Raw genomic sequence first — 26,443 nt, forward strand, 5'->3', positions numbered from 1 at the left:
GGTCATCGACAAATTTGATTTTATGAATTTTTAATAACCCAAAGCTTTGAATATGACACTAAAAGGTCAACTCCATTGATTTTATGAATTTTTTACAATCTGTTTAACTTTAGACAAACACAAACTTCACTTCATAAACTCGGGAGCTATATATTCTTTTCCCAATTTCTTGTTGAAGCATTCATGAAGTTATGAGTCTGGCTTCAAATGAAGTGATTAGCATGAAGAGCCTTAAGAAGTTCAAATATTTACCTTGATTCTTATATACACACTACAGATTAAGGATACCACTAGTTGGCCATTTACATCCATCGCTTGTTTTTTCGGAGTATCATGGGGCTGCATACGGCTTTGAGAGGTACTGCTTCCACTCCTCCGGCAATCCCTTTCGTTTCATCATCTTTATCGCATAGTGTGTTAGGGGTATGGCCAGTAGCTCATAGTCCTTTGGGGCCTGCCAAAATTGAGAGAGAGAGAGAGAGAGAGAGAGAGAGAGAGAGAGAGGGAGGTTAACTAAAGCTTTCTCGTAATTTCAATTGCGAGACGCCTACATTACACTTTCATCTATGCTCTTTCTGGCAATTCCAGTTCTTAGAAAATATAAAGTACCTTAGGGACCTTCAGCAATTTCATACTAGCTTCCTCCAGCGTTTTTTGACCTTTCTTGCAGTTGCATCTCGAGCAGGCAGCTACCTGTTTCACAAATAAGTGAATTTTTTGTATGAAAACTATGGCTAAAAACTGTAAATTCTATTATGGAACAAGAGAAATGATCTGTGAGGTTGATGTTTCCAGCCTCCTGAAATATCACACAAGTTTTGGTTGGTGATGCCTCGTACAACTTTGAAGATCTCTACTTCTCTAACAATGCTTAATTCCTACTGAATCAGATCATTAATTCTTCCCATAATAAACCTGTCACATGCATACTGATTTGAGGCCAAGCCAAACTCTCATTTGATGCTGTAATTTTATTGGACCAAGGCCTGTCCCAGTGGGCCTATAGTACTTAATAACATCTACAACCTTTTTTTAAAAATATTATAAGTGAAAGAAGTATTCAGCGAACATGAAATGAGATTATGAATTCTACATCCTTCAAATGTTAACTTACCAGATTTTCCCATGTCCATTTCCCCCCTCGTGCAATAGGGAAAACATGATCAATGGTCAGGTTCTCAGTGGAAGAACAATATCTGTCAAATGAGTCAAATTACAGGATTCAGCTAGTGCTAAATGCTAACGAGTGAAGTTGGCCGCGGCATCGTGCAGTTATAAGCACATAAAATCAAAATATTACTAAGAAGATTTATGTTAGCCGAATCTCTCATCTAATAAGATTTTTTAGTGAGTCTTTTGTTTCAACTGCAGTATCTAGGACCTAAACTTTAACCTACATAATATTTTTCCAGTTGAGTGGCAAGTCTTAAAAATGTGTCTTTTTTAGAAAAAGAAAAACTTAATGCTGTTTTCTGGAGAATTTTTTAGCAACAATGTGTCGTGAGTCAAATGGATTGACAAAATCCAAAGCATAATAAGAGTAAAAAATGACAAATATATATGTTAAGAACTCACTGACAAGTGTAGTTGTCACGTTGAAAAATATTTTTTCGACTTAGGCCTCTTTTCACCTTTCTTCTTTTGACAATTTGTAGTAAGTGTGGAACCTGAGGGAGTTAATGCACAGTTATCACTGATTAGCATAAAAAGTTAAAAGAAAAATGAACTAAAGACTGAAAAGGGAAAATAGCACTAGCTATCACCTGAAATAGTTAAATCACCAACAAAATTTTCCCCCCCTGTAATTAGATATGAACAAGGAGGGGGAAATTTATAGGTAACTTAGCTATTTCAAATGAGAGGTAATTATTCTTATATAAATATTATAAGCAAATGGAATTGGAAAAGCAATATGAAAAGGGTCACTATTACAGCACTTAATCAGTGGCTTCATACCCTCAACACAGCAGGAATATAGAAGGAACCACTAGGAGAGTTTATAGTTTGGTCATAATATTCTAAAACATCAGCCTGCAATTTAGGAGGAGAAGATGAAATCAAAAGGTTATGATTCAGTGATACAATTTCAATCTACTAATGCAAGGAGGTATAATGTGAACTACAGTTAAAGTCAAAAATTTCATGGGTAAATAGCTTCCGGCTCAAACTTTTATATTTCTTTTGATGCTAGTTGCCAAAAATTCTTTGAAATGTTAAAAATGTTTTGAACTAATGGAAACTAGCCCATGTAAGAAACCAGGAAGAGCCCGACCTTATCCATGAACTCCAAACATATGGCGCGTTTCCAGCAGACAACATTAACAGGCCTGGCATGACCAAAATATCATTCAAATAGTTTTCGAAACAATTTCATAATGCTTCACAAATCAACCCAGGCCTACTTATTTTCAGCCAACATGACAAATGGGTGGCCGTGGGGTATAGATCAAAGAACAAGACAAGAAAAACTGCAACAAAAATGAATAGATAGAAAATGAGAAAATATAAACGAAAGAATTTGTCAATTAGATTTGTTTAACTTGGCTGCAATAGGATGAAATATCAGAGTGATATTTAATGAGTTGAGAAAGCTAAAAGCCAGTGGAATCCTGAAATAGTTCTACACAGATTGTTGCTGGATTCATAGTGAAGATCGTCTCTGCTCACTTATGCGCTAACTATGTAGTGCTTTGCTTCATTCCACAGAAGTCTCTCAAGGAAAATATTCTATCAGTTCACAAAAGGAAAGACATTGCCTTAAATTCAATGTCAAATGTCATACCTATCAACCTTACTGCCAAAGTTTTCATAATAATGTGATGTAATATCAGAGAACCCCTTTGACAAATTGACACAAAAAGAAAAAGCAAACTCAAATGGCACTTAACCGAGAAAGACACTAACAGAATTTCCAACACTAAACTTGTACGTCAAAACCACTACTAGCTTCTTGAGAGGCTGCTGTGGAATGAAGCAAAGCACTAAATCAGCACACATCCTGCCGGAAACTAACATGACATAGTGACAAGAAGCAAAAAAATAATGGAATAGTATCTAACACAGTCGCTAATTGACTCTTTATACTAATATTGAGTCAGGTACTCAATCAAATATCCCGCCAAATATTTTTGCACACACCAGAATCCCATCATCAAAACCCACTGCAACTAAAATTGCTGCATGACCGGGTAGAATATAGAGGTTTAACACTAACTAAAGCGCAAGCAGTACCGAAGACAGGAACCTGAATATGCATATTTCCCCATAAAAATCACAGGCTGAAAGCTAAAGCAAATCTAATTAACCAAAACAAAGCCTCTAAATATAAATCAACAACTCAAAAACCAGCAATTTTACGACGCGCAATGCGTGTGTGGATTTGAAAATTGCAGGAAGAAGACCTGTAAGAAATGTCCAACACTAAGCCTCTAAATCCAGACAGCTCATCAATCTCAAACCCTGCTTCATCCTCCAACACTTCATCAAACACTCCACCAGCATTGCTCGTCGCAGACGACGGCGGCGGCGACGATTTGGAGGCGTGCGCCGTAGAATCGCAGAGCTTGCGCTTGCGATCTCCCGAACGCGAGCAGCTGAAACCTCCGCCGCCGAAACACTTAACTCTACAGCGGCGGTGAAATGCGCCGAACCCTACCGACATGCCGTTTCCAGTTACGAGAGGCTTTAGACGGACGCCGGCGGTAAATTGCGCCATCAATTCACCGCAGAATCTTAACGCAATCACGCACACTTAACTAATTGCATCACTTGCAAATGCAATAATTGGTGGATTTTTCGAAAGCGGGATCCAAGATTGTTCAAATTGGAATTGAATAAGAAAAAGGAATATCCTTTGTTTTTGGTTTGCTTGTTTTCCAACTATACTAAATTTGATCACGTAAAATCTCTCGCTGCCACATATTTTCATTTCGGGCCTCCGCTTCCTAAATATCTCATGCCAAATGACATATATGCCCTAACAATATCTCTCCAAAGTCAATTTGAACTCCGTGGTGCTATAAACCAGCTGAGTCGAGCTTACTCAAACTCAAACTCGTCTCGTTTAAGACTTGTGCACTAAAACTCGATTGAAGGCTCGACTAAAGCTTCATGAACAGGCTCGCAAACATGTTCGCGAATAATCGAATCCGAACATGTTCGTGAGCTCAACGAGTTGAGAATTGTCAAGTTCGAACTAGGCTGGATAAAATTATCGAACTTGAAATCAGGCTCGAGCTCGGCTCGTTTACTATCGACTCGAGCTCTGAACGAGTTTTTTTTAAGTTGAATCTCAATAACTTGCGAGTAGCTTTATTCATTTTTAATGGATTATTCTGCATCAAAACTATATCTTCCAATTGAGAAACTCCATTCGTCCTTGAAAAACAATTTTTTTGCCATTAAAATTAAAATGTTACATAGTTTAGAGGAATGATCATCATCGTCTCCGTGAAAACGACGATGGATAGAAGGCAAAAATGTGTTGCGACTCAATATATACCTGTAAAGAAAAATAGCCCAACAATTTATTTCATTCAGCACTATGAGCCAAAGCCCAAGGCCCAATAAAAAAGGTAATAAAACCCTAAAACTCCCAAAATAGCCCAACAATTTACTTCATTCAGCACTCTGAGCCAAAGCCCAAGGCCCAATAAAAAAAAGTAATAAAACCATAAAACTCCCAACTATTAGTAATTACGTTTTTAACACACAAATTATATTATTATTATTATTATTATTATTATTATTATTATTATTATTATTATTATTTGTGTGAGCAGATAAAAGTGGCACAACGAGACAACGGTGATATGTTACAAATCTTGGCCTAACATGCATTAAATACCCACCGTTTGTTTGGTAAAGGTCTCAAATTTGCCACGTAAATGAATTTTTGCCGTGCGATTTCATATATTATGCCTACATAATTACTGATCACTGATGCCCAGTTGCCGGCGAAACTAACGTCCGTTTTCTATACCATAAGTTCCTTGGCAGTTGAAATATGATTTTTTTTTTAATTGTAGCGACGCCGTTATTAACTGGCGATTTCATCTCACCTAACAAATTCAAGATGACTTGGATTCTTTCATTTTAATTGATCATGTCATTTCAGTCTTTTATTATCTGAATTATAAATTCTTAGAAAAATTTGTTTACCTAATCAAACTAATGGATCCGTATTACAAATATCATCAACCTAAATTGAAATTTATAACACAAAATGGTAATCCAACTTGGAAATTGTTTGTACGTGAATTGTCTTAGTTTTCAATTATTTTCTACTATATTAATTTTATATGATATGGTGAGTATTTTACATCATTGAATATTCTGTCAATATATAAACTGAAAGAACCTTATCTCCTTATAAAGCTTATTGACTACAGAATGACAGAGCAAGCTCAAGTCGACAAGAATGGTTTGATCCACATGTAATAGTTGATGGTCATATCAATCTATACCTGAAAGAACATGTTAGAGTTGTGTTTGTCCCTACAACGATTTGACAATATATAAATTGAATAATATGCACGATATAATTAATAATACCTATTGAAGTATGAACTATCAAATTAGTTGATCTACGCATATGAAAATATCCAATGACTAAGCTTGAACCAACATGTCTATAACTATTTTTATGAATACGATTGTGACTTGGCCCCTATTGAAAAAATTATTGCTTGAATAAACATCATCATATTGAGATAGTTTGAGCAAAGGTTAAATACTAAATTATTTTTTTGGACCAATTAAATTGGTGGTCAAAGCAGCTTTATCCTTTCTGTTGGAAAGTAGTTGGAGCTTTAGTCCGATTGGTTGGCGTGGCGCTTTCACCCTATTATTAGCTTTTCTTCCAATTAATGACGCGCACGTGAACTTTTTGGGTTCGTAAAATCGAATCATTTGAAGGATTAATGAATCATTAAATATTGAGTTAATGCAGCAGCAGGGATTCCATTTATTCTTAATCAGCTATATATATATTTCAGAAAGCTCGACCTATATCAATAATATGATAATATCATAATATTCATTACGAAATAATCTAGGAAATTTATCTTTTACAAAAAGAACTTTACGTATAAAATTATCACCCTTAAAAATTAATTAATAAACGCTCTATGATTTTATTTTAATTTTTTGATTGAGGAGATATAATTACATATCATATGAACTTGAATTTAGGACCTTTTAATACCCTCAAATCTAAGCTCGTATATAAAATTTATCAATAAATCTATTTAGTCATACTATGGCTAGCCATAAACTAGCAAAATAGAAGGAAAAAAAATGATTAATTTAGTTTATTTTTAATTGTCTTACTATATTGTCCATATTGTAGTTATTTTTTTTAGCTTTTTGTATTTTCTAAATAAAAATAAGAAAAAATAATCACAGTGTGGATAATGCAGTAAAATAGCTATTATTATTATTATTAAATGAATCAAGTTTTTTCTTATTTACTAGTTTATCAAATAAAAAAAACTTAATTCATTTAATTTTTTAAAAAATGACTATAACTATTTTGCTGTATTATCCACGCTTAGGTTTATTTTTATTATTTTTTATAATTTTTTATTTTGTCTAAAATAAAAAATTATAAATATATATATATATATATATATATACAATGTAAATAATATAATAAAATTGTTAAATTATTTTTTATTTTACTAATTTATGAATAATTATAATGTGGGGCTATAAATTTATTGAAATTTATTATACCGCCCCCAACTTTTCAAATGCTTACAACATTATTCACTAAATAATTTAATCATCCTTCTAAAAAAAGTAAAAAGTAGTAAACACTAATTACCAAAAGTAAATATTCGTAGCCAGTTCAGCAACGGCTCATTGGCCAGCGGAGTCAAAGGAACATTAACGCCCTTTGACTCAAATCTGATTCACAATTTATGAAGCGTGTAACCCACGTGCCCCCTATTTATACCCCTCATCCCCAAATCCCCCTTCTCCATCGCCAATTCTTCACTCACTCCAAATAAAATTCACGAAAAATCGATATCTTCTCAAATAAAATTCAGGAATTTCCTTGAAATTTTCAATCATTCAGCTGGTATATATGGCGGATTCAGGCAATAGCAAATCGGCGGCGCGGCGGCAGCCAAATAGGTTGCAGAGGAGGGCGCCGGCGTCGTTGCAGATCAGTCCTGTGACGGAGTGGAAGGCGGCGATACCGCTTCTGTCTCCATTGGTTCAGTCGCCGACCTCGGATGATGCGACGATCGAGGTTAGATCTTGTACTAACAGTGGTAGTGAGACGTCGGCGGCGGCGGCGGTGGCGGCGGCTGAGAAGCCGGGGATGGTCATGAAGAAGTGGCAGCACCCTGCTGCGCCGTTCGGCTATGAGCCGGCGCCGTTTATGCCTTTTGTACACATTGGAGTTTCAGATAGATGATGATTTCTATATGTATCTTTTTTTGTTTATTAAATTCTCTTTTTCTCGTCCACTCATTTCTTAGATTGTTGTGTTTGTTAATATCATAATAGTATGGTATTATTCGTATGAAATTATACCAAAATAGTAATCTAGAAATCGGAAAAGTATTTATACTTTAGATAAATGTTTGAGTCTCAAAAATCAAAATGCTAGCTATGTTATGAAGGAACTGGAAAAGACTCGAAGCTTCTAGACATGGTCAATAATACCATCTCCGCGATCTAATTTCGATCTAATCTTATGTCAAAATATTTTTTGTGAATTTTGAATTTGAATTTTGACATAGAATGAGCTAAAAATGAATATTGATTGATAAATTTTGATTTGTTTGTCGATTTGATACAAATTATCCGTTTAGTTTTCAACAACTCACTCAACTTTTTTTGTTGGGGAAAAAAGAATATATAGTATAAATAAGGGTTAATATTTACTTATGGTCACATTTTTTTTCCGCATGGTGATATTTCGAACTTGGATTTTAAAAAATTACAAATATAGTGCAACATTAATTATGTTTTTTGAAAGCAAGAAATGCATAGATATGTGCTTTATTTGCAGCCCAACAATCATAAAAGCATATCACTTGGGCTTGGTGACCACTTGATGCTCATCCACTGAATCCACGTGTCGCCCATGCAGATCAACATCTTTTTTCATTTCACCTCTTCAAGAAGTATAAAAAGAGGAAAAAAAATCACCTCTTAAAGCTTTTAATGAATTTAGTGACAGTGATCCAAGCTCAACTTCCTCAAATTTGAGGTGTTATTGCATTAATTCTCCCTTGTGGAATTAGGGCATAATTGCATTTCATCCCATAGATTAATTGGTGGTCTATCATCTAGTTCGATGTCTCTTTGGGCACGGAAATTAAAATGAAGATATTAATTAATTAAAATAATAGGATCTACATTTTAATTTTTTTTAAATATAATAATAAGAGTAATGCTAAACAGCTACATTGTGGCCGCCCACAATTTACTTAAGTAGAAAATAATTTAATTTATTTAACATATTTTTTAAAATAAAAATAAGATTTAGTCATTTTATCATATTCTTTACATTATAGTAATTTTTTTGCAATTTTTTGGTAACTTTTTTATTTTTATTAAAAAATAAATTAAAAATAAAAAATGCAAAAAAAAATAAAAAAAAAGTACAATATAGAGAATATAATAAAATAACTAAATCCTATTTTTATTTTAAAAAATAAGTTAAATAAATCAAGATTATCCTTATTATATTAGTGTGTGGGTGACCACAATGTGGCTGCATAAATTTATGAGTGGATTTTGAAAATAGCCACTTTCATATTGTAAAATTAAAAATTGTCCACTAAAATAAAAACATAAAAAAATGGCCACTGTTACCAAAATACCCTTCCACATTAAAAATTAAAAAAATGGCCACTTTACATCACCCCTTTAAAAAATCCCGCAATTCACAACCAGTGTGAATTCACAACCAAAATTTTTTGGTTGTGAATTCACACTGGTTGTGAATTGAGAATTCACAATCAGTCGAATTCACAACCAGAATTTTTTGTTTGTGAATTCACAACTAGTCGAATTCACAGCCAAAATTTAATTCACAACCAGTCGAATTCACAACCAAAATTTAATTCACAACTATAATTTTTTGGTTGTGAATTCACAACCAAACGAATTCACAACCAAAATTTAATTCACAACCAGATTTATGTTGGTTGTGAATTCACAATCAGTCGAATTCACAATCTGAATTTAATTCACAACTAGAATTTTATTTTGGTTGTGAATTCAAGTAGTTGTGAATTTGAGTTTTTAAAGTTTGAATTCACAATTAAAACTGTAATTTATTTTGATTGTGAATTTATAGATTTGTTTGTAAATTTAAGAATATTAAGTTGTGAATTCATCGAGCTAGTTGTGAATTCAAGAATATTAAGTTGTGAATTCATCGACTTGGTTGTGAAATCTTAAATCTAGTTGTGAATTCATAAATGTATTCTTAAATCTAGTTGTGAATTCATAAATGTGATCGTGAATTCAAGAACATTAAATTGTGAATTCATACGTATATCCTCTAATATATCAAATCTATCCAATAAAAATCACAAATAATCACAAATTCACAATCCTCATAAACACAATATATATTTTCAAAAAAAAAAAATTCATCACATCAAATTTCCATCCCTCTTTCTTCTCTCTGACTTTGCAGGCTCTCTCTCTCTCTCTCTCTCTCTCTCTCTCTCTCTCTCTCACACACACACACACACACACACACACACATACACACAAACACACACCCCTTCGCCGGTAGACCTCGCCGGATTCCTCCGCGGAGATCGACAAGCCATCGACTCCACCGCCGCCGCGCAGATCAGGACGGCCAACGGCCTGCTCGAGCCACGATTTCTTCCAAATCGTAAATCACGGTTTCAATCTAGACACCTTCTTCAACCTCTCCCTCAGCCGGAAGCTTGCCACCCCTTCGCCCGTAGACCTCGCCGGATTCCTCCGCGGAGATCGACAAGCCATCGACTCCACCGCCGCCGCGCAGATCAGGACGGCCGACGGCCTGCCCGAGCCACGGTTTCTTCCAAATCGTAAATCACTGTTTCAATCTGGACGCCTTCTTCAACCTCCACCTCAGCCAGAATAGCGTCTTCTTCCCGGCGAGTCAGCAGTGGCGGAGCACCGCTGCCGCGTGCGCGGCTCCCTCCGTCTTAGAACCGCCGTCCACAAATCCCAGGCACGTCGTTTTCCGATCGATCTCCACCATAACATTCGACCACCTCATCCTCCACGTCGCAGCACCCTTCCCCGCCAAAACCAGCTCAATCTCCGGCACCGCTGGCCCCGCCGCCGTCCTCGCGATCGATTCCGAGCCGAAGCACGCCCTGAACGGCGCCACCGCCGCCACGCTCTGGATCCCCAAATGGCATACGTAGAGAGAGAAAGAGAGAGACTGAGAGAGTACGGACACAGAGAGAATTTTTTCTTTTTATAGAGGGGTATTTTTGTCTTTGTGCTAAAAAACTGGCTAATTTTTTATGTTTTTATTTCATAGGCTAGATTTTAATTTTACAATATGAAATAGGCTAGATTCATATATTGACACTAAATTTATTGTAATAATAATGAAACAGTTGAAAATGATAAGTGAGACAATAATAATGGGATGGAGGAAATATGGCTTCGCTAAGTATATATGCAGTGGATGATTATGATTGGGCCTCTTAATAGAATTTAAGTTCCAAATCAAGCCCAAAACAAAACTTGAGCCCATTATGTCCATATCATTTTGCTGTTTTCTTTAGTAGTATGCGTCCTATTTAGTTTTTAGATTCCATGAAATTCCAAAAGAGAATAAAAGTATTAATAATGGATTTTCTTATGGTGGAATTTTAAATTCCAATAAATTAGTATTTTCTAACAAATAAAATATAGTGGAATACAAATATCAATGGATTAAAATCGTCTATTTTTCTAAGTGGTAGAAGGGTGAATTCTATAAATTAATGTCAATTATATTCATGTTATTCAATACGAATATGATCTAAAATGCAAGTGTTGCTCATGTTATTTGACATACTTTGAGAAAATTAAATATTTAATTATGCTCAATATCGATTTACTAGTAAAAGGAAAAAAAAAAAAGATTAGACAACAAAATCTTGAAGCATGCATAATTGAGACAACAAAATATTAATCGATTTATTAAACATGACACGTATTATTTGATATGTAGTCACTTTCTTGTCCAAATTTAATTAACAAGACTAATAAATTGATCGTCTTATTTTGTCAAGTATAGGTAATAGGATATGCATCACATGGTTTGTTACACTAGGATTGGCCATAATTTCATAAGATGGATTGGATCAAATTTTGAACATGGAAGTAGTGAGAGACAGTTCACAGTTGTTGAGCCAAATCCACTACTTATTTAAAGCTTAAAAGTATTGTTTGTGAGGTGTTGTAGGTTTTTTGTTTTGGTCATTTGTTGTTTGTCTTGGGATCTCTTTTGTCCTATGTTTCTAAGTCTTGGGATCCATTATATTTGCTATGACAACTAAAGTCACCAACTCCAACTATTGCTTATACTTTCTGACAATATGCACCCAACAATTAGACTAGCCTCCATCTAAAAAGTTGTCTTTTTTCTTGTAATAAACCACTAAGTCCTCATCTAATCTAATCCATGTAGACCCATTTTTACAAATTATTAGTTGAGTAGTGAAAGGGATGCTAGCATGGGGAGGTTACAAAAACAAAACCACTAACTCTCTCTCTCTCTCTCAAATCTCACTTTTTACAACTTTCTTTATCCTTTCTATTGTGTTCTTATTTTATTATTAATTATACATGATTACTTTTTTCAAGAACTAATTATAAATATATTGTTATGAAGAATTCTTACGCTTTCACATATCACAAAAAGTAATTACACCCACAAATGTCATTAAATTTTGTGACACAATTTTGCTCTTTCTCAGCTCTCTCTCAAATTTCACTTTTTACATTTATCTTTTAATCCTTTTATCCTTTCTTTTATGTTCTTGTCGTATTATTAACTATATATGATTATTTTTTTAAGAACTAATTATAAATACATTGTTATAAAGAAGAGTACTTATGCTTTCACATATGACAAAAGGTAATTACCCTCACAAATAGCACTAAATTTTGTGATATGATTTTATTTTTACAACACACTTTATCAATCTTAACTTAAACACTATCACTATTGAAATATTTTGTTGTAGTCCATGGGCATATACTACCCTTTTATACAGTTTTGTTTTATGCAGTAAACGACGTCATTTAATATCTTTCAGATAATGTAATTATTTTTTAAATTGGCTTCAATTTCGCCGTAATATGGAATTCTGAATAAATTATAAATAATGTAATTAAATCTGTATATTTTAAATTAAAATTTGAAACTTACTTGCAAAACTAAAGTCGAAGCAAAATTTGAGCATTTTAAACGAGTAGCCCTTGTTGTAAAGAAAATGAAAATGAAAACGAAAAGAGGAGATAATGTTTGTTTCTTTGTTTGTGAAAAAAATAATAAGAGGACAAAGGTCAAATAGCTATATATATATAGTAATCTTCTGTTGACTCTGTGCATGAACAGATTTCTGAAAATACAACTGTTATTTAGATCAGGTTTTGTAAGAGATACAGTCCTCTAAAATAAGTTTACTTTGACTTCAGAGATGGAGAGAGCATTCTTTTAGAGAAAAATGGCCCTTCCTAACTTTGTCTTATTCTCAAAAAAATAATGTAATAAAATTATATATGGAAAATATTATTTTTTATAAAAATATGTAATTTTTGTTTTAATTAATTAAATTATCTCTAATGTCTCAATCATAATTGCATTTATAGGACAAAATCTTACACTTTTCTTACATATTTTATTTTTTCTTACATTTTCATCAATTTTTTTTCTTATTAAATTACGGGTAATTGCGTAGTTTATGGATACTCCATTTTTTTTCTTACTAAATCATGCATACTTCAATTTATTTTTTTATTTTTTTTATTTTTTTTTCGTTCAATTTTTTTTTCTTCTTATTAATTTTTCATTTCCTTCACTTTATGTATTTTTTTTTCTCAAAAAGGAAAATTGATTTCACTTATAATAAGAGACAATATGATCAAAATCATTGGAGATATGTAAAATTGATTTCCTGAATCCTCTTTCCGAATCAAATTCAATCAAACATCAAGGATTTTTTAAAAAATATTTCATAATTACTATACAAATTTGAATCCCATAATCTCAAACATAATTTCTTGAATACATTATTATGGCAATATAAAGTTACTAACTTTTAAAGATGATCCGATCAAAAATGGGACATTCCATTATTTGAGATTTTAAAATAATCATTAAGGAACAAACAAATAATAGAGGAATAAACAAGAAAATGACTGCATTGCATATTAATTCATATGTTAGGATCAATAAACTATATTTGAATTGACTTTACATTGGCGGCTATCAATGTTCAGCAACTTTGTACCCCTGTGACCCTGTCATTGGTTGGTATTTCACTAAGATGCTTAAAAACCTTTAAAAAATATAGTAATTTAATGTTGGGATTGAACTTGGCCAACATATGTATATATATAGAGGGTATTGTTTGTAATGAAAACTATATTTTTGGCGAGAGTGTACGATCAATAAAATGGTAAAGAAGCGCAGTTTCGTTGGTAAAACGTTTTCCCTCCAATTAATAGGTCGGAGGTTCACCAATGAAAAAAATGGAGAACTATTATTAATCTTCTTTTAAAAAAATTAAAATTTAGCGATTGACGTCCTTTATGAGACAGTACAAACGGACCGAGTCCTTAAGCGATGAGATGTGGGAGATTTTTGAACATGTCGAAAATATTTTGTTGTTGATTTTTGTCACATGCGCCGTTAAAACTAATTCCACGACACATGAGTTAGTTAAGTTTGTTATTTCTTTGTCAGATGTAATGAGATGGAAGCATAATTTTTCATTATGACATCTAGATATTGTTCGTTCTGATTTTTAATATAATTTGATTTTTTCTCTAAAAAAAACTAAAAATAAATAAAGTTTAGTGATAACAAAACTTAAATTATCAAAACCTAGCAAAATCCAAGATACAATAGCATTCATGCATTTACTTGTCTATAATAGATTGAATTCGATATGGGCGATCTTCAATGAAATTAACCTTAAAATGACAAGGTAAATCTAAAAACTCTTATTTCAATAACAAATTTTATTTATTGTGTATTAATTTAAATAAATCACACCCTTAAATCTTAATTAAGCAAACAAATAAGCTCTTATAAATATAATAATGTGATTATTTGATTAGTTACATATACTATAAAGTAATATTATTATACTAATAAAAAACAAAACCATATTCTTCATCAAGTTGAATAAATTAACAGTAACTATTAACTAACATCTGCAAGAAAGCAATGAGAAGTAGCAGAATTCACATCCATAAACTGCTCTCTTCCTTTTTGAATCCATCATTACAAAATCCAACTCGAAACTGTGCATTTGCAAAAGTGGCCCTTTAATCCCAATCAAATACTACACTCCCTTTTCTTCTTTTCCCTTCTTCTGCTTGTGTTCATCAATCAATTGCTCTCGCACTCTCCAAAACCTCTCATTTCTTTTCTTCACGCTTGCTCAGAGCCGCGCCCACGCGCATTATCTTCCTCTGCGCTTCGTGTTTGCGCTTTTCCTCACACGCAATTGACGGCCCTTTTCACCTTTTTCTCACATATATTAGTAATCGTCTCCCAATTTGGAGTCAAAGTCACAGTCTTGGCCGCAAAATTTCTTCAACAAACGCGTTTGAGAAGCATCCATCAGTTCCCCCATGGCGGAGGGCCGCTAGCCGGATCTGGATTGGGCCACCGCCGATTCAGATCTCAGCGGCGGAGGGCGGCGGAGATGGTGGCGGAGCCTTGGATTCTCAAGATGGGCAATCAGGTGAGCCACAATTTAAAGCATGCTTTGTATCTCGACAGCTTGACAAAATCACCCAACGTGAAAAAGGGGCCTCGAGATAAGCAGATTATAGGTATACTATCGTTTGAAGTAGCTAATGCCATGTCCAAGATTATTCACTTGCACAAATCCTTATCTGAAAACGAGGTTTTTAAGCTCAAGAACGAAATTTTGAAGTCTGAGGGTGTTAGAAATCTTGTTTGTAGCGATGAAAGGCATCTATTAGAATTAGCCCTCGAAGAGAAATTGGATGATTTGAACAAGGTGGCTAGTGTGGTGTCTAGATTAGGGAAGAAATGCACAATCCCTGCGCTGCAGGGGTTTGAGCATGTGTATGGGGATATTGTTTCTGGTGTGGTTGATTTTAGGGAGCTAGGTTTCTTGGTGAAGGATATGGAGGGTATGGTTAGGAAGATGGAGAGGTATGTCAACTGCACCGGCCGGGCTGTACACGGAGATGGAGGTCATGAATGAGCTGGAGGCGGCCACGAAGAAGTTTCAGCACGAGGAGAGTAGGAGAGCCTTTGAGCAGAAGTTGGCATGGCAGAAGCAAGATGTGAGGCATTTGAGAGATGTTTCTCTTTGGAACCAGACGTATGATAAGGTCGTTGAGCTGTTGGCGAGGACCGTGTGTACAGTCTTTGCTCGGTTGTGTTATGTGTTTGGAGATGTGTGTTCAAGGGGTGATGGCTGTTCTGGTTCAGGACAAGTTGGGGATGAGAAGAAAAGCCCGGGTTTGAGAGCCAAATTAGGGACCCGGAGGAATGGAGGAGGCTTGTTTCGTGCGGAAGATTACAGTTCTGCTTGCTGTGTAGGAAGGGGAAGGGTGTTGATGGAATGTTTAAGTCTGAGTAGTTCTGTTTCCAAAGTGGATGATGATGTTGATGTTGTTGATGATGGAATGAGTCGAGTTTCAGGCTCTTTTAGCGCTGAAACTGATTTTAAGGAGGAGGAGCATTTCAATCTCTCGGGTTGCCTTGTTCCATGCCATGAATGAGAGGGAGACGAAAGGGGGTTTGTTGAGCGCTTCAAAGTTTGGGCAGAGGAGTAGGTTTCTTGCTCGTGGACCTCCTAACAGCGTAGGAGGCTCTGCTTTAGCCTTGCACTACGCCAATGTGATCATCGTGCTAGAGAAACTTCTGCGTTATCCTCATCTTGTTGGGGACGAGGCTAGGGATGATCTATACCAGATGCTCCCCACAAGCCTGAGAATGACTTTGAAGTCTAGTTTGAAGTCTTATGTAAAAGACTTGGCTATCTACGATGCCCCTCTCGCCCACGCTTGGAGAGAGAGGCTCGACTTGATGCTCAAGTGGCTTGCTCCACTCGCGCACAACATGATCAGGTGGCAGAGTGACCGGAACTTTGAGCAGCAGCAGATTGTGACGGGGAAGAATGTGCTCTTGCTTCAGACCCTATATTTTGCTGATCGGGTGAAGACAGAGGCGGTCTTGAGCGAGCTGCTCGTTGGTCTGAACTATATCTGCCGGTATGAACAGCAACAGAACGCGTTGCTGGACTGTTCGACTAGTTTCGATTTCGAAGACTGCTTGGAGTGGCAATCACAAGTTAGTGGTTCATTTTCTTGAATTCTTGAATTGAAGTAAAGCTCTTGGTTTTGATAATTTATGATCATGGTAGCTTATTACCATCTGCAGATGTATGATATAATGTAGATGCTAATACTTCTACCATTTTTCTTGAAAAGAACCTTTTGAGTGTTGTGTTGATTGTCACACATTGCTGAATTTGGCTTTGAACTAACATACTTCACCAATTTATGACTGCTGCTGCCATTATAGATTCACTGATTGGATGTTTCAAATGAAGCATTTTTCAATCAAGTAGTTTAATGCTCATCTTGTGAAAGTATAAGATTGCAGTTTGTTCCACTGCAGCGCGACTTTAAATTTCTTTATTTAATATTATTAATCTATTAGTAAAAAAAAAAAAAGATTGCAGTTGTGACGTTTCTTTCAATTTTTCTGTATTATTGCCGGTTGGTTGTTCTGACTTCTGAGATGTATCTATTTTTGTTGAGATTTTATCTGAAAATGGAATGATATTGTATCCGTGGTTGAAGTTCTGAAAATGAAATAATTAGGTTATTCAATTTAGTTAGAATTTGTTTCCTCAAAAAAGAAAAGGATAAATGTAGTTAGAATTTGATCAGTACGAGATAATAAAGTTTTTTTTTTCAGAGAATAAATTTTTATACACGTGTATTTCCTCGTTTTAATATCTAAATTGATTATGATATTTGGACTTCAAAAAACATAATTTTCGGCCCACATGCATAGAAGGCCCAACAATTCAATTTAAGAAGCTCAATATTAGAATTTGGGCGCCCAATATTATTAGTAGTTCTTGAAAATAAGTTCTGAGGTCCAACAGCACAATCAATAAAGGTTCAATTCAACATTTTAAGTTGGCCCAATTCCAAATTAAATAATTTAATTTCTTACAAATATGAGTCAAGCTCATCAATTTAAAACTCATCCAAATTTAATATTCAAGTGTTGAACTAATTCACATAATCATATAATGACATAATCATAATCATAATCAAATAAAAATAAAAATACTCTATACGTCTACAAAAATAGTCTTTTTTTTGTCATTTTGGAACGTCCACGAAAATGAGTTCATTTTCATTTTTGAAAATTTTATCTATCACACGGTGGACTTCTCTACTCACAATATAATTATTTATCATTATATACTCTATTATTTAAATGAGATCTTTTTTCATCCTTAATACATTAACTATTTTTACTAAAATTCGTATCGTCTCTTACTAAATCTTTTTTTTATAGACAAAGGTGGTATATTTTTGTCAGGGCACGAAACGACTGAAATAAAATCTTATTGAGGAAAACCGACCCGGATTGTATAATACAAGATCACACATTAATATAATATAAATAAGTGGATATATTAATGTGGGCATCAATTCAATTTATATTATATTAATGTGGGCATCAATTCATAAGTAACCCTTACCCAAAATCATCTTTAAATAAGAAAACACTACTTATTGTGGCAAAGCATGTGGCCTTTCTTGGGTGGCATAATTCTATTTTCAGATCAAATTCAGATCCCTTGGTCACAAACTCCTTTTTCTATGTAGAAAGCAGAAAATAAAAAATTGCAATCATTAATTCCAAGTATGCAGATGCTCCCCTGTCCCTCTCAACGATTACGTCAACTTGCTCTAATTTAAATCTCACTTTTAATTTTAAAACATTAATATTTCAAAATTCGTCTATAATTGGAGGATAATTTTGAAGTAGTTCACACAGTTAAATAATTAGCTACAGTACAAAACGAGTTATCCATCACGAATCGAAATATACAAATTAAATACTTTCTTCATCTCACTTCAAGTGTCCTGTTTCTTCTGGGGCATAGTTATTTTTAAAAAAGTTAATTAGATTATTAAATGGTATGGTGTAGAGTTAAAAAGGTTATGCGAGCCTAAAAAATTCTGACTTTATTAGACTTAAAAAAAAAAAGGAAACAAGGCACTTAAAGTGGACAAATCAAAAAGAAAGCAAGACACTTGAAGTAGGACGGAGAGAATATTTAACTAAATTAAATTAATTGACCAAACTATCCTAATATATAGAAATTGTAAATAGTGAGATTTGAAATGAGATATACTACTATTTATTTTAATAGTGTGATTTGAAATGAGATGGGCAAGTGATGCAAGAGTTTCCCAACCTAATGAAAATTGAACAATAAATGGAAACATAAGTAGACAAGCCACCGACCAGCCTCATGCAGCCAGCAATGAGAGATTGACAGATACGTGATGGATGGGAATTAGAAACAATGATGGTTAAAGTTACCAACAAAATTCTAAGGTTTGTAATTTACTTTTCACACCCATCTTGATTATGAATCATATTTTCTCTCATCACAAAAAATAATTTTAATAGTGAAGATAGGGATTTTAATAAAAATAATTTTGTGTATTGTGAGAGTAGAGAAAATGTCCTATTTTTAAAATACTAGTATACTCCCTCCGTCCCGCTTGACTTAATCTGCTTTCTATTTTGGGTTGTTCTATTCGACTTAGCTTGTTTATTTTTTAGATAATCGATTTTAGATACAATAAATATGGGCTCACACATCTTTACATACTTTTACACTATAATCTTATTCTCTTAAATAACTGTATGGAAAAAAATTATGCCAAGTGAAGCTGGATATATAGAGGGAGGTAAAAAAATTTATTGCAATTTTTTGAAATAAAAATCAAATATGATTCATAATTTTATAATAAATTTTATTTTTATAATTTATCGTTATCAAAGAAGGGAAAATAGAAAATGAAAAAGAATCTATCACACTTTAGTAGTCCCCTATCTTTTTTATATCTCATGATCTCTTTGATGAAAAAATATAAATATTATAGAGAGAGAGAGAGAGAGAGAGTGAGAACCAGGAAAATAGAAAGATGTGTTAAATTATATTTTGAGTAAAATTGAAAGATGATAAAATATACAATATGGAAATATAGTATCTCACCTATAACTTGTGATAACATTATCATGAATGAGAGTGACAAGATGAAAAAAGGAGTCGCCCGATTTTTTTTTTCCATTCCTGTCGATGAAAATTTTCAATTAAGAGAACGTGCGAAAATAATAAAATAAGAGAAAAAAATATATATATGTATTTCACCATTTTTCATACAGAGAACGCAACCATAGTAGAAATAATATTATCTCCTCAACCTACAAATAACACTTTGCCTCAATTCCAAATATCTTTAACAATATAGATGTGTAGAACACTTTGCCTATATATGACTAATTTAGAATTATATTTTCCTAAAAATAGCACCGAATACCCGCCAAGAACCGAGTTGGATAAAGTTAGTTAACTAGATTTGAATCCGATCTACAATATTCCTTACATCAAGTTGACAAACGTGCGCTTCTCTCCCTCTTATTACAACACGTGAATAAAATAATATTTGTTAGGAAAATATAGAATTGAAGGAATGTGTAATAAGTGTTGGTGAAGATAAGAGAGAATTAAGGGACCCAAGTGGAAAAGGAGATGAACAAAGTATCCACATATGTAGTAATTCCACTTCATGCATGTTTGTAATAAAACACATGCTTCCATTCTATCCCCATCCAACTTCCATAAATAAATAAATAAATAAATAAATCACATTCCTTCCAACACTAACCACATGTCGCTCACATGCTCGCCCACACAAAGTATTCATATTATAATTTTTTTTTAAAAAAAGATTTTTTTTTATTAATTGTCTGAGTTATCCTCCCTTCGTCCCTAGAAATTGTGACCGGCAAGGGTTTTAAGAAAAAGTATAGTAATTGTATTTGAGTGGATATTGGGTCCCAAACCTTTTTGTAAATATTGAGAGGATAAGTTTATAGGGTCACTGCCAAATAAGGAAATGTCACAATTTTCATGGACGGAGAAAGTATCAATTTTATTTTTAGACATCCGAAATTGCAACTCAAATCATTGAAAAACGCTAATCATCGAGAAGCTCTAACTCTGCCATGCTAACTTTTCTCAGCTTTCAAACGCCCGCCGACGAAATTGATAACACAAAAAGACAACTAACAAATTGGCTCCCAGAAAGAACAAAAAAAGTTTAGTACTCCATCCAGTTGATCAGTATTTCTTTTTGGGCTGTCCAAACTAATTTGATCACATTCCTTATATGGCAAAAAATTTTCCTTGACTTTATTCACCTTTTCACTTTTTCATCTACCACACTTAACACACTAAACACTAACTTCTTAAAACTCGTGTCGAGAAGAAAATGATCTAGAAAGTTGGGACGGAGGGAGTATGATTTAAGTTACTCACACACTTTGAATCCAAATGAAGTAGGCTTCCTTGAATAAAGCATAACAAAAGAAGATGATTTCTTGTATACCTTTTTACTATCCAGTTGTCTAATAATAGCTACTGAGACCAATAAATTTGCCTTTTGTGTTTATTCTAACAAGGCAGAATTAATTTAGTTCATTCAATCAACTAAACACTATCTAGGAATATAGTCTATTTGCCTGCAGCAAAATACCTTCGAGCTCACAAGCAATATCTTGAAACGAACCTGGTTTTGCAAAGACACCATTCATTCCCACCTGCAAGCATTTCTCCCTCGTCTCCTCGTCGTCGCTCGCGGTCAAGGCGACGACCAGCAGCCAGTTGCGGCTTCTGAACTTGCGTATCTTCATGGCAACCTCGAAGCCGTCCAAGTCGGGGAGGTGGAGATCCAGAAGCACGACTTGGAACGAGGACGCGGAGGGACCGAGGGCGCTGAGGCATTCGTATCCAGACGAGACCGCGGACACGGCGCAACCCAGCTTCTCCAGCAGCTTCCTCGTCACCGCTCTGTTCACGGCATCAGCATCGGCTAAGAGAACTTTCAGACCTCTGAAGATGGAGTTAGACTGCACGCGCTGCAGAGCTTGCTCGTGTTCTAATACGCCTCTTGCGATGGATGGCTGGGCTTGGAACCGCAAGACGAGAGCCACGCTTTGATCGAAGCCCTCCGGGTTCGACACCATCCAGATGTCTCCTTGCATTAGCTGTTTCAGTGATTAGATAAGGGAAAAGGGCAAAAATGATATATACCCTTTCTGAAAGACGAAACCTAAAAAGTACCTATCTTTTACAAAATATATAAATTATACTCATTTAAGACCTTTTTACTTTTATATCGAGCATTAGTGCATTTTGCACTGATGCTTCACTTGCAATTGTCGAGTATGTCAAGCATTAGTACATTTTCTAAGGTGCTCAACTCGCAATGGTGAACATCTCCTACTGCATCTACGCATTATGGTCACGTGCCAACAAAATCTAGTAATCTACCACATTTTGCATATGCAAAATTCTGAACTATCGTCTATATACGCAAAATATTTCCATTTTCGTGAATTCATATAAACAAAATATGGCAATCATTCATAAATGCAAGAGCGGAAATTGCACCATGATGCAATAGAGGATCCGATCCTCTATTGCATCATCGTACAACATTTCCTATTGTATATACGGTCACGTGTCAAGAAATCTACCAAATTTTGCGTATCAAAATACTTAATAATTGTCTATATGTGCAAAACATGTCAATCATCCATAAATGCAATAGAGGATCGGACTTTAGCAGTAGTAAAAAAACGCGTGCTCATAAAGTAAAGAGGTCGAGGGAAAACCTGAACGAGTTTTTTGCATACGTTAAAGCTCATGCTTTCCTCGCCTCCACCGCAGCATCTCTGCACTATGGAAAAGCTGTTTTCTGACTGGGAACCGCTATGGCTAATGCCGGCTTCAAGCCTAAGATACGCATATCCATCCGAGGAATTCGACCTCCACTGGCCTCGTCTCTGCTCGTTCCATACCTGACTCCCACTCGCTGAATACACTCGCAATGAAAGAAATCCACCTCCTCTGTTTGCATTCAACAGATTACCAACCATATGCAAAATCACCTGAAACACTCTTCTCTCATCACCTATCACATAATTCGGCATCGACTTATCCACTTCGATCACAAAATTGTAACCCCTATGAGCACATAGGCATTTGGAGAGGCAAGCAGCTTCTTTTATCATAGAATGCAGTTTGAAGGGCCTCATATCCAAAGGGAATCTCCTATTGTCCTTTGCTGCAGTATCCATGACATCATTTATCAATGTCGAAAGCACGTTACCAGTCTTGAACGTCGTGTCAACGAGAAGAAGCTGCTCGCCGCTCAGCTGTTCATCCTGCAACACTGATAGCAGCCCAAGAATCGAGTGCATCGGCCTTCTTAATCCGTTACTCATCACCATCTGAAACGCGTTGCGCGCTTGGCTTGCCATCAGCGCGTCCTCTTTGGCCTGCTCCAGCGCTCGATTTTGTTCCACGAGCTTGTCCCTCATGAGCTGAGATTCTTCAAGAACAGCTGCGTGGGAGAGAGCCACAGCAACTTGATCAGCAACCACCTCCACTATCTCGAGCTCTTGTTTGCTCCACGTTCTACCCTGTCCATCGGGAAGAACCAAGACGAGGATAGCATAACAAGCAGGGACCATCTCAGGAGTGCCGCCTTTGAAATTGGAAACCCTGAGCATAGGCATCCTAATCGCAGCAACAGATCCCGGCTCACCAACTTCCCTACTGCTTGCAAGAGCAAGGGGTGATTCGGGATCAAGTATCTTCGCCCGATCGCTTCCCTTGATCTTTCTCACATCAGGCTCACTGGTAGGGATAACTGTATTATACGCGTTTGGGAAGCTATGCTCTCTCAACTCATGCGTTAGGGTTATCTCCGTTCTGCCCGAGTTTGGCATCCAAACAACGCAGTTCTTCAAATCCAGAGTCTTTGACAGCTCAACCAGAGTCGTGTACAATATAGTATGGCGATCAAGATACTTGCGGATCTCATGTGTTAGCATCCTAACATGCAAGCCAGCTTCCTTCTGCTTCTTGATAATCCCAACTTCCCTATCAAGATCCCAAGTCTTCTTCTTCAGCATGATCTCTCTCACCTTCACCTTGAGCAGCAACGGGATGAGGGTAAAGAGGGTTATAGCCGTTGCAAACGAGACAAGGGCAGTGAGGCACTTGAAGATGGTGAGAGCAAGCATGAGCTGGAAAGTGTGAGGCCCATAAGTCCAGCCATTCAGCAAATGAGTCATCCCACAGAGGACAATGAACGCGATGAACTGAATCAGCACCCATTTGAACGGAATGTTGGAGCAGCTAACGAAGTAAAGGAGCTCAATCGGGATGGAGAAGTAAGCCACTGCAATCAAGAAATCACTCACTTTTTGGCACTCCAAGATATTCTCAATGCTCCAAAACCCCTCCTCATCACAGCTGCAGCGGAACTCACTGTCTGCAGCTGTGATGCAAACAGACAACGACAACAACAACAACAGCAACAACAGCAATGCAGATGCTAATGTCTTGAACATTGCATCCAACGCATAATATGCTTCAATCCATATGTTCTTGCTAGTTACTTATCGCATTTAGGCTCCCAATGCAGCTATATACTACACAGATGTGAGGGAAAATGGACCACTCCTATCACAATCCCACAACACAAATGCACGCATTCATTTCCTGTTGGAAAATATTCGATCGAATCAAAACCCATAAATTACCCAAACCTAAGCATTCATATTATTAAAAAACAAGATCACATATATAATATTCAACCAAAAACTCAACCAAACGCAGACAAAAAAAGATCTGACCCGCCAACCAGCCAATAACTTCCAAAAGGGAGACTAAAATATTCAATTTCTGGCTTTTACAACTGTAATCGAACTAATCACATAAACAAATTTCCAAATAGGACCCCAGATACCCCACCCCCCCCAAAAAAAAAAACTGAAAAATGGCAACTGATCGATAAAAAAACCAGAATATGTAAAATCAGTAAGAACTTGTACCTGGAAAAATCAAATCTTTAGATCTTACTGCTTCTGCATCAAGCAGAAGCAAAGCTGCTGCTCAAGAAATTAAAAGCCCATTAATAAAATCCTTGAAAGAGGGGTATCGAGCAAATTTTGTGGCAAAATAGCCCAGCTATCAGAATCTGAAATTTTGGTCTAATTCAGCCAAAATGCTGGTTCATCTCAAAACATTCCAACCGATACATTCAGCTGCTGGAAAAGAATTTTTGCAGAAAATCACGATCAAGCTCATGTACACCGCGCATTCGCATCCATCCGTACGCAGTCCATACGGGAGGAAGCTCACCAGGATTCTTGGAAAAAGTTAGCTACATCATTTTTTGTTCCTTCTTTTCTCTGCGTATTTGGAAATTTCGAAACACAATTTCTAGTGAGAGAGAGAGAGATGGGAGTGTTGTGCAAAACGCGGAGGCGTTCCCAGCAGCGGCTGGAGAGAAAACAGGTGGAGAAATGAAGTGGGACGAGGAGAAAGAAAGAGAGAATAATTCGTATGTATGCACTTGTGTAGAGAGAGGAAATCTAGAGAGAGGGGAGGTGGGGCCCACGGGGGTTCACATTAAGAGAACTTAGACGATACCTTTTTCAATCCTCAGTCTTCTCTCAACCAGTTAAAGTACGTTTTATGCATTATGAGCAAAAATGAAAGAAAAAAAAGAAAAAACAAAATCTGTAGAAGCTCACAATAGACTTTAGAGAAAAATAATTCAAATAGTCTATTGTTAAATTGTGCCACGTCTTTTATTACATTCCTTTTATTACATTCATGAATCATCACATGGGGCAATATTAAACGTTTGGAATTTAGGATTTATATGCATCCCAGGCTTTTGGTCTATTTTTTAATTAATATTATACTCCCTCCGTCCATGAAAGAACTTCCTAGGAGGGAGTGGCATGAATTTTAATAAAATGTTGTATAGTGTATTGAGAGTGGAGAAAAAGTTGTAAAGTGTATTGGGAATTGTGAAAAAGTATTAATAATTTATTGTGTTGTTTTAATTAATGTTATTTGAGTGGTGAGAATTGTCTTAAAAGGGGAGTATTTTTTAAGTGGTGGGGTATTGTCCCAAAATAGGAAAAAGTAGGAAGTTCTTTCGTGGACGTCCCGAAATAGAAAAATAGGAAGTTCTTTCGTGGACGGAGGGAGTATAAAATGTTATTTTATTAAACTAACTTTGTTTAATGTTTCATTTAAATATGAAAATGATGTGTGAAAATAATAAAAAAGAGTATAAAAATAAAAATAAAAATTAGTATTTTTTTAAAGAAGATTAAATATTTTTTCTAATGTGTATGAAAAGTGAAAAGGGACTAAATTGATAGGGCGGTAGAAATATTAGGTAATCCCGAATTATCGAAATTATCACATTAATTATCTATAAATATAGCAAAAAATCCACATAAATAAAATTAAAGACTAGAGTTTCTTATACAATAAGAAATACTCATTTCATTCCACTCATCTTGACACTTTTACTTTGGCACGAAAATTAAAAATTAGGGATTTAAAGTGTAAAGTGAGTGGAGTCCACTTATTTAATGTGTGTAGAGAAAGTAGAGACCACATATTATTATTGGAAAGTGTTATTATAAATGGAAGAAAGTAAAAAAAAAAAAAAAAGTGTGCCAAGATAAGTGAGATGGAGGGAGTAATTACAAAATAAATTATGAGCTTATATTTATTTTGTTTTATTTTTCACAATTACAGATTTATGGGCTAATTGCATTCTGGGCCTTTTGGGGGTAGATACGGGCCGGTATTGTTTTCTTTCTTTAATTTTAGGCCATTTTATGGGTGAATAAAAAAAATCTGATATGACATGGGCTCAGAAGTAATTTTATACAAAGCCCATATTTTACATATTCGTATAAATAGAGTTCGAGTTTGAATTCGTTAAAAATTTAAGAAAAGCTCGAAAAATATTTAAAATGTTCTCTTGATGTTGATAAACCTATTACTCGAATTCGTGTTCGGCTCATTTTCGATTAAAGGTTCGTGAA

At 35.2% G+C, this 26,443-nt stretch overlaps 4 protein-coding genes and 1 pseudogene across 5 annotated transcripts in view; 2 read left to right on the top strand and 3 right to left on the bottom strand.

Moving 5' to 3' along the window:
- Window positions 1-130: 130 nt before the first annotated feature.
- LOC130991268 (uncharacterized) lies at window positions 131-3,950 on the bottom strand. Of its 2 annotated transcripts, XM_057915375.1 has the most exons (7): window positions 3,402-3,950; window positions 2,273-2,327; window positions 1,957-2,031; window positions 1,576-1,667; window positions 1,115-1,196; window positions 610-693; window positions 131-454 (listed from the first exon to the last, which is right to left on the bottom strand). In XM_057915375.1, exons 1-7 carry the CDS (start codon window positions 3,713-3,715, stop codon window positions 332-334), a joined length of 825 nt encoding a protein of 274 aa, XP_057771358.1. In that variant the 5' UTR covers window positions 3,716-3,950; the 3' UTR covers window positions 131-331. The 2 variants fall into 2 exon arrangements, with proteins under 2 accessions (XP_057771358.1, XP_057771359.1); XM_057915376.1 differs by lacking the exon at window positions 1,957-2,031 and having other exon boundaries at window positions 3,402-3,941.
- Window positions 3,951-6,916: 2,966 nt separating this feature from the next.
- LOC130991270 (uncharacterized protein At4g14450, chloroplastic-like) lies at window positions 6,917-7,478 on the top strand. Its single transcript, XM_057915377.1, has one exon. The coding sequence runs from the start codon at window positions 7,091-7,093 to the stop codon at window positions 7,424-7,426; it is 336 nt and encodes a 111-aa protein (XP_057771360.1). The 5' UTR covers window positions 6,917-7,090; the 3' UTR covers window positions 7,427-7,478.
- Window positions 7,479-9,564: 2,086 nt separating this feature from the next.
- LOC130991275 (uncharacterized) overlaps window positions 9,565-26,443 on the bottom strand; it is a 57,257-nt gene continuing 40,378 nt past the window's right edge. Inside the window, exon 2 of the mRNA XM_057915382.1 lies at window positions 9,565-10,449. Coding sequence (XP_057771365.1) covers window positions 10,130-10,449 — 320 coding nt within the window. The 3' untranslated portion in view covers window positions 9,565-10,129. The remainder of the gene's footprint in view (window positions 10,450-26,443) is intronic.
- On the top strand, window positions 14,407-16,733 carry LOC130991277 (protein PSK SIMULATOR 1-like; annotated as a pseudogene).
- LOC130991271 (ethylene receptor 2-like) lies at window positions 20,836-25,035 on the bottom strand. The gene is made up of 3 exons (XM_057915378.1): window positions 24,419-25,035; window positions 22,190-24,086; window positions 20,836-21,559 (listed from the first exon to the last, which is right to left on the bottom strand). The coding sequence occupies exons 2-3, from the start codon at window positions 23,933-23,935 to the stop codon at window positions 21,014-21,016; spliced, it is 2,292 nt and encodes a 763-aa protein (XP_057771361.1). The 5' UTR covers window positions 23,936-24,086; window positions 24,419-25,035; the 3' UTR covers window positions 20,836-21,013.

This window comes from Salvia miltiorrhiza, chromosome 7 (assembly GCF_028751815.1).
Source record: "Salvia miltiorrhiza cultivar Shanhuang (shh) chromosome 7, IMPLAD_Smil_shh, whole genome shotgun sequence".
Lineage (NCBI taxonomy): Eukaryota > Viridiplantae > Streptophyta > Magnoliopsida > Lamiales > Lamiaceae > Salvia > Salvia miltiorrhiza.

What these genes read in the sequence shown, in the direction of transcription:
- LOC130991268 (XM_057915375.1), bottom strand. Translation starts at nt 3,715, where the DNA reads ATGGCGCAATTTACCGCCGGCGTCCGTCTAAAGCCTCTCGTAACTGGA. An exon ending in GTTTGGAGTTCATGGATAAG is followed by an intron (nt 2,032 to 2,272) that starts GTCGGGCTCTTC and finishes CCTAAATTGCAG; the next exon opens with GCTGATGTTTTAGAATATTA. An exon ending in AATTGCTGAAGGTCCCTAAG is followed by an intron (nt 455 to 609) that starts GTACTTTATATT and finishes CAATTTTGGCAG; the next exon opens with GCCCCAAAGGACTATGAGCT.
- LOC130991270 (XM_057915377.1), top strand. Translation starts at nt 7,091, where the DNA reads ATGGCGGATTCAGGCAATAGCAAATCGGCGGCGCGGCGGCAGCCAAAT.
- LOC130991271 (XM_057915378.1), bottom strand. Translation starts at nt 23,935, where the DNA reads ATGTTCAAGACATTAGCATCTGCATTGCTGTTGTTGCTGTTGTTGTTG. An exon ending in TATGCAAAAAACTCGTTCAG is followed by an intron (nt 21,560 to 22,189) that starts GTTTTCCCTCGA and finishes TCACTGAAACAG; the next exon opens with CTAATGCAAGGAGACATCTG.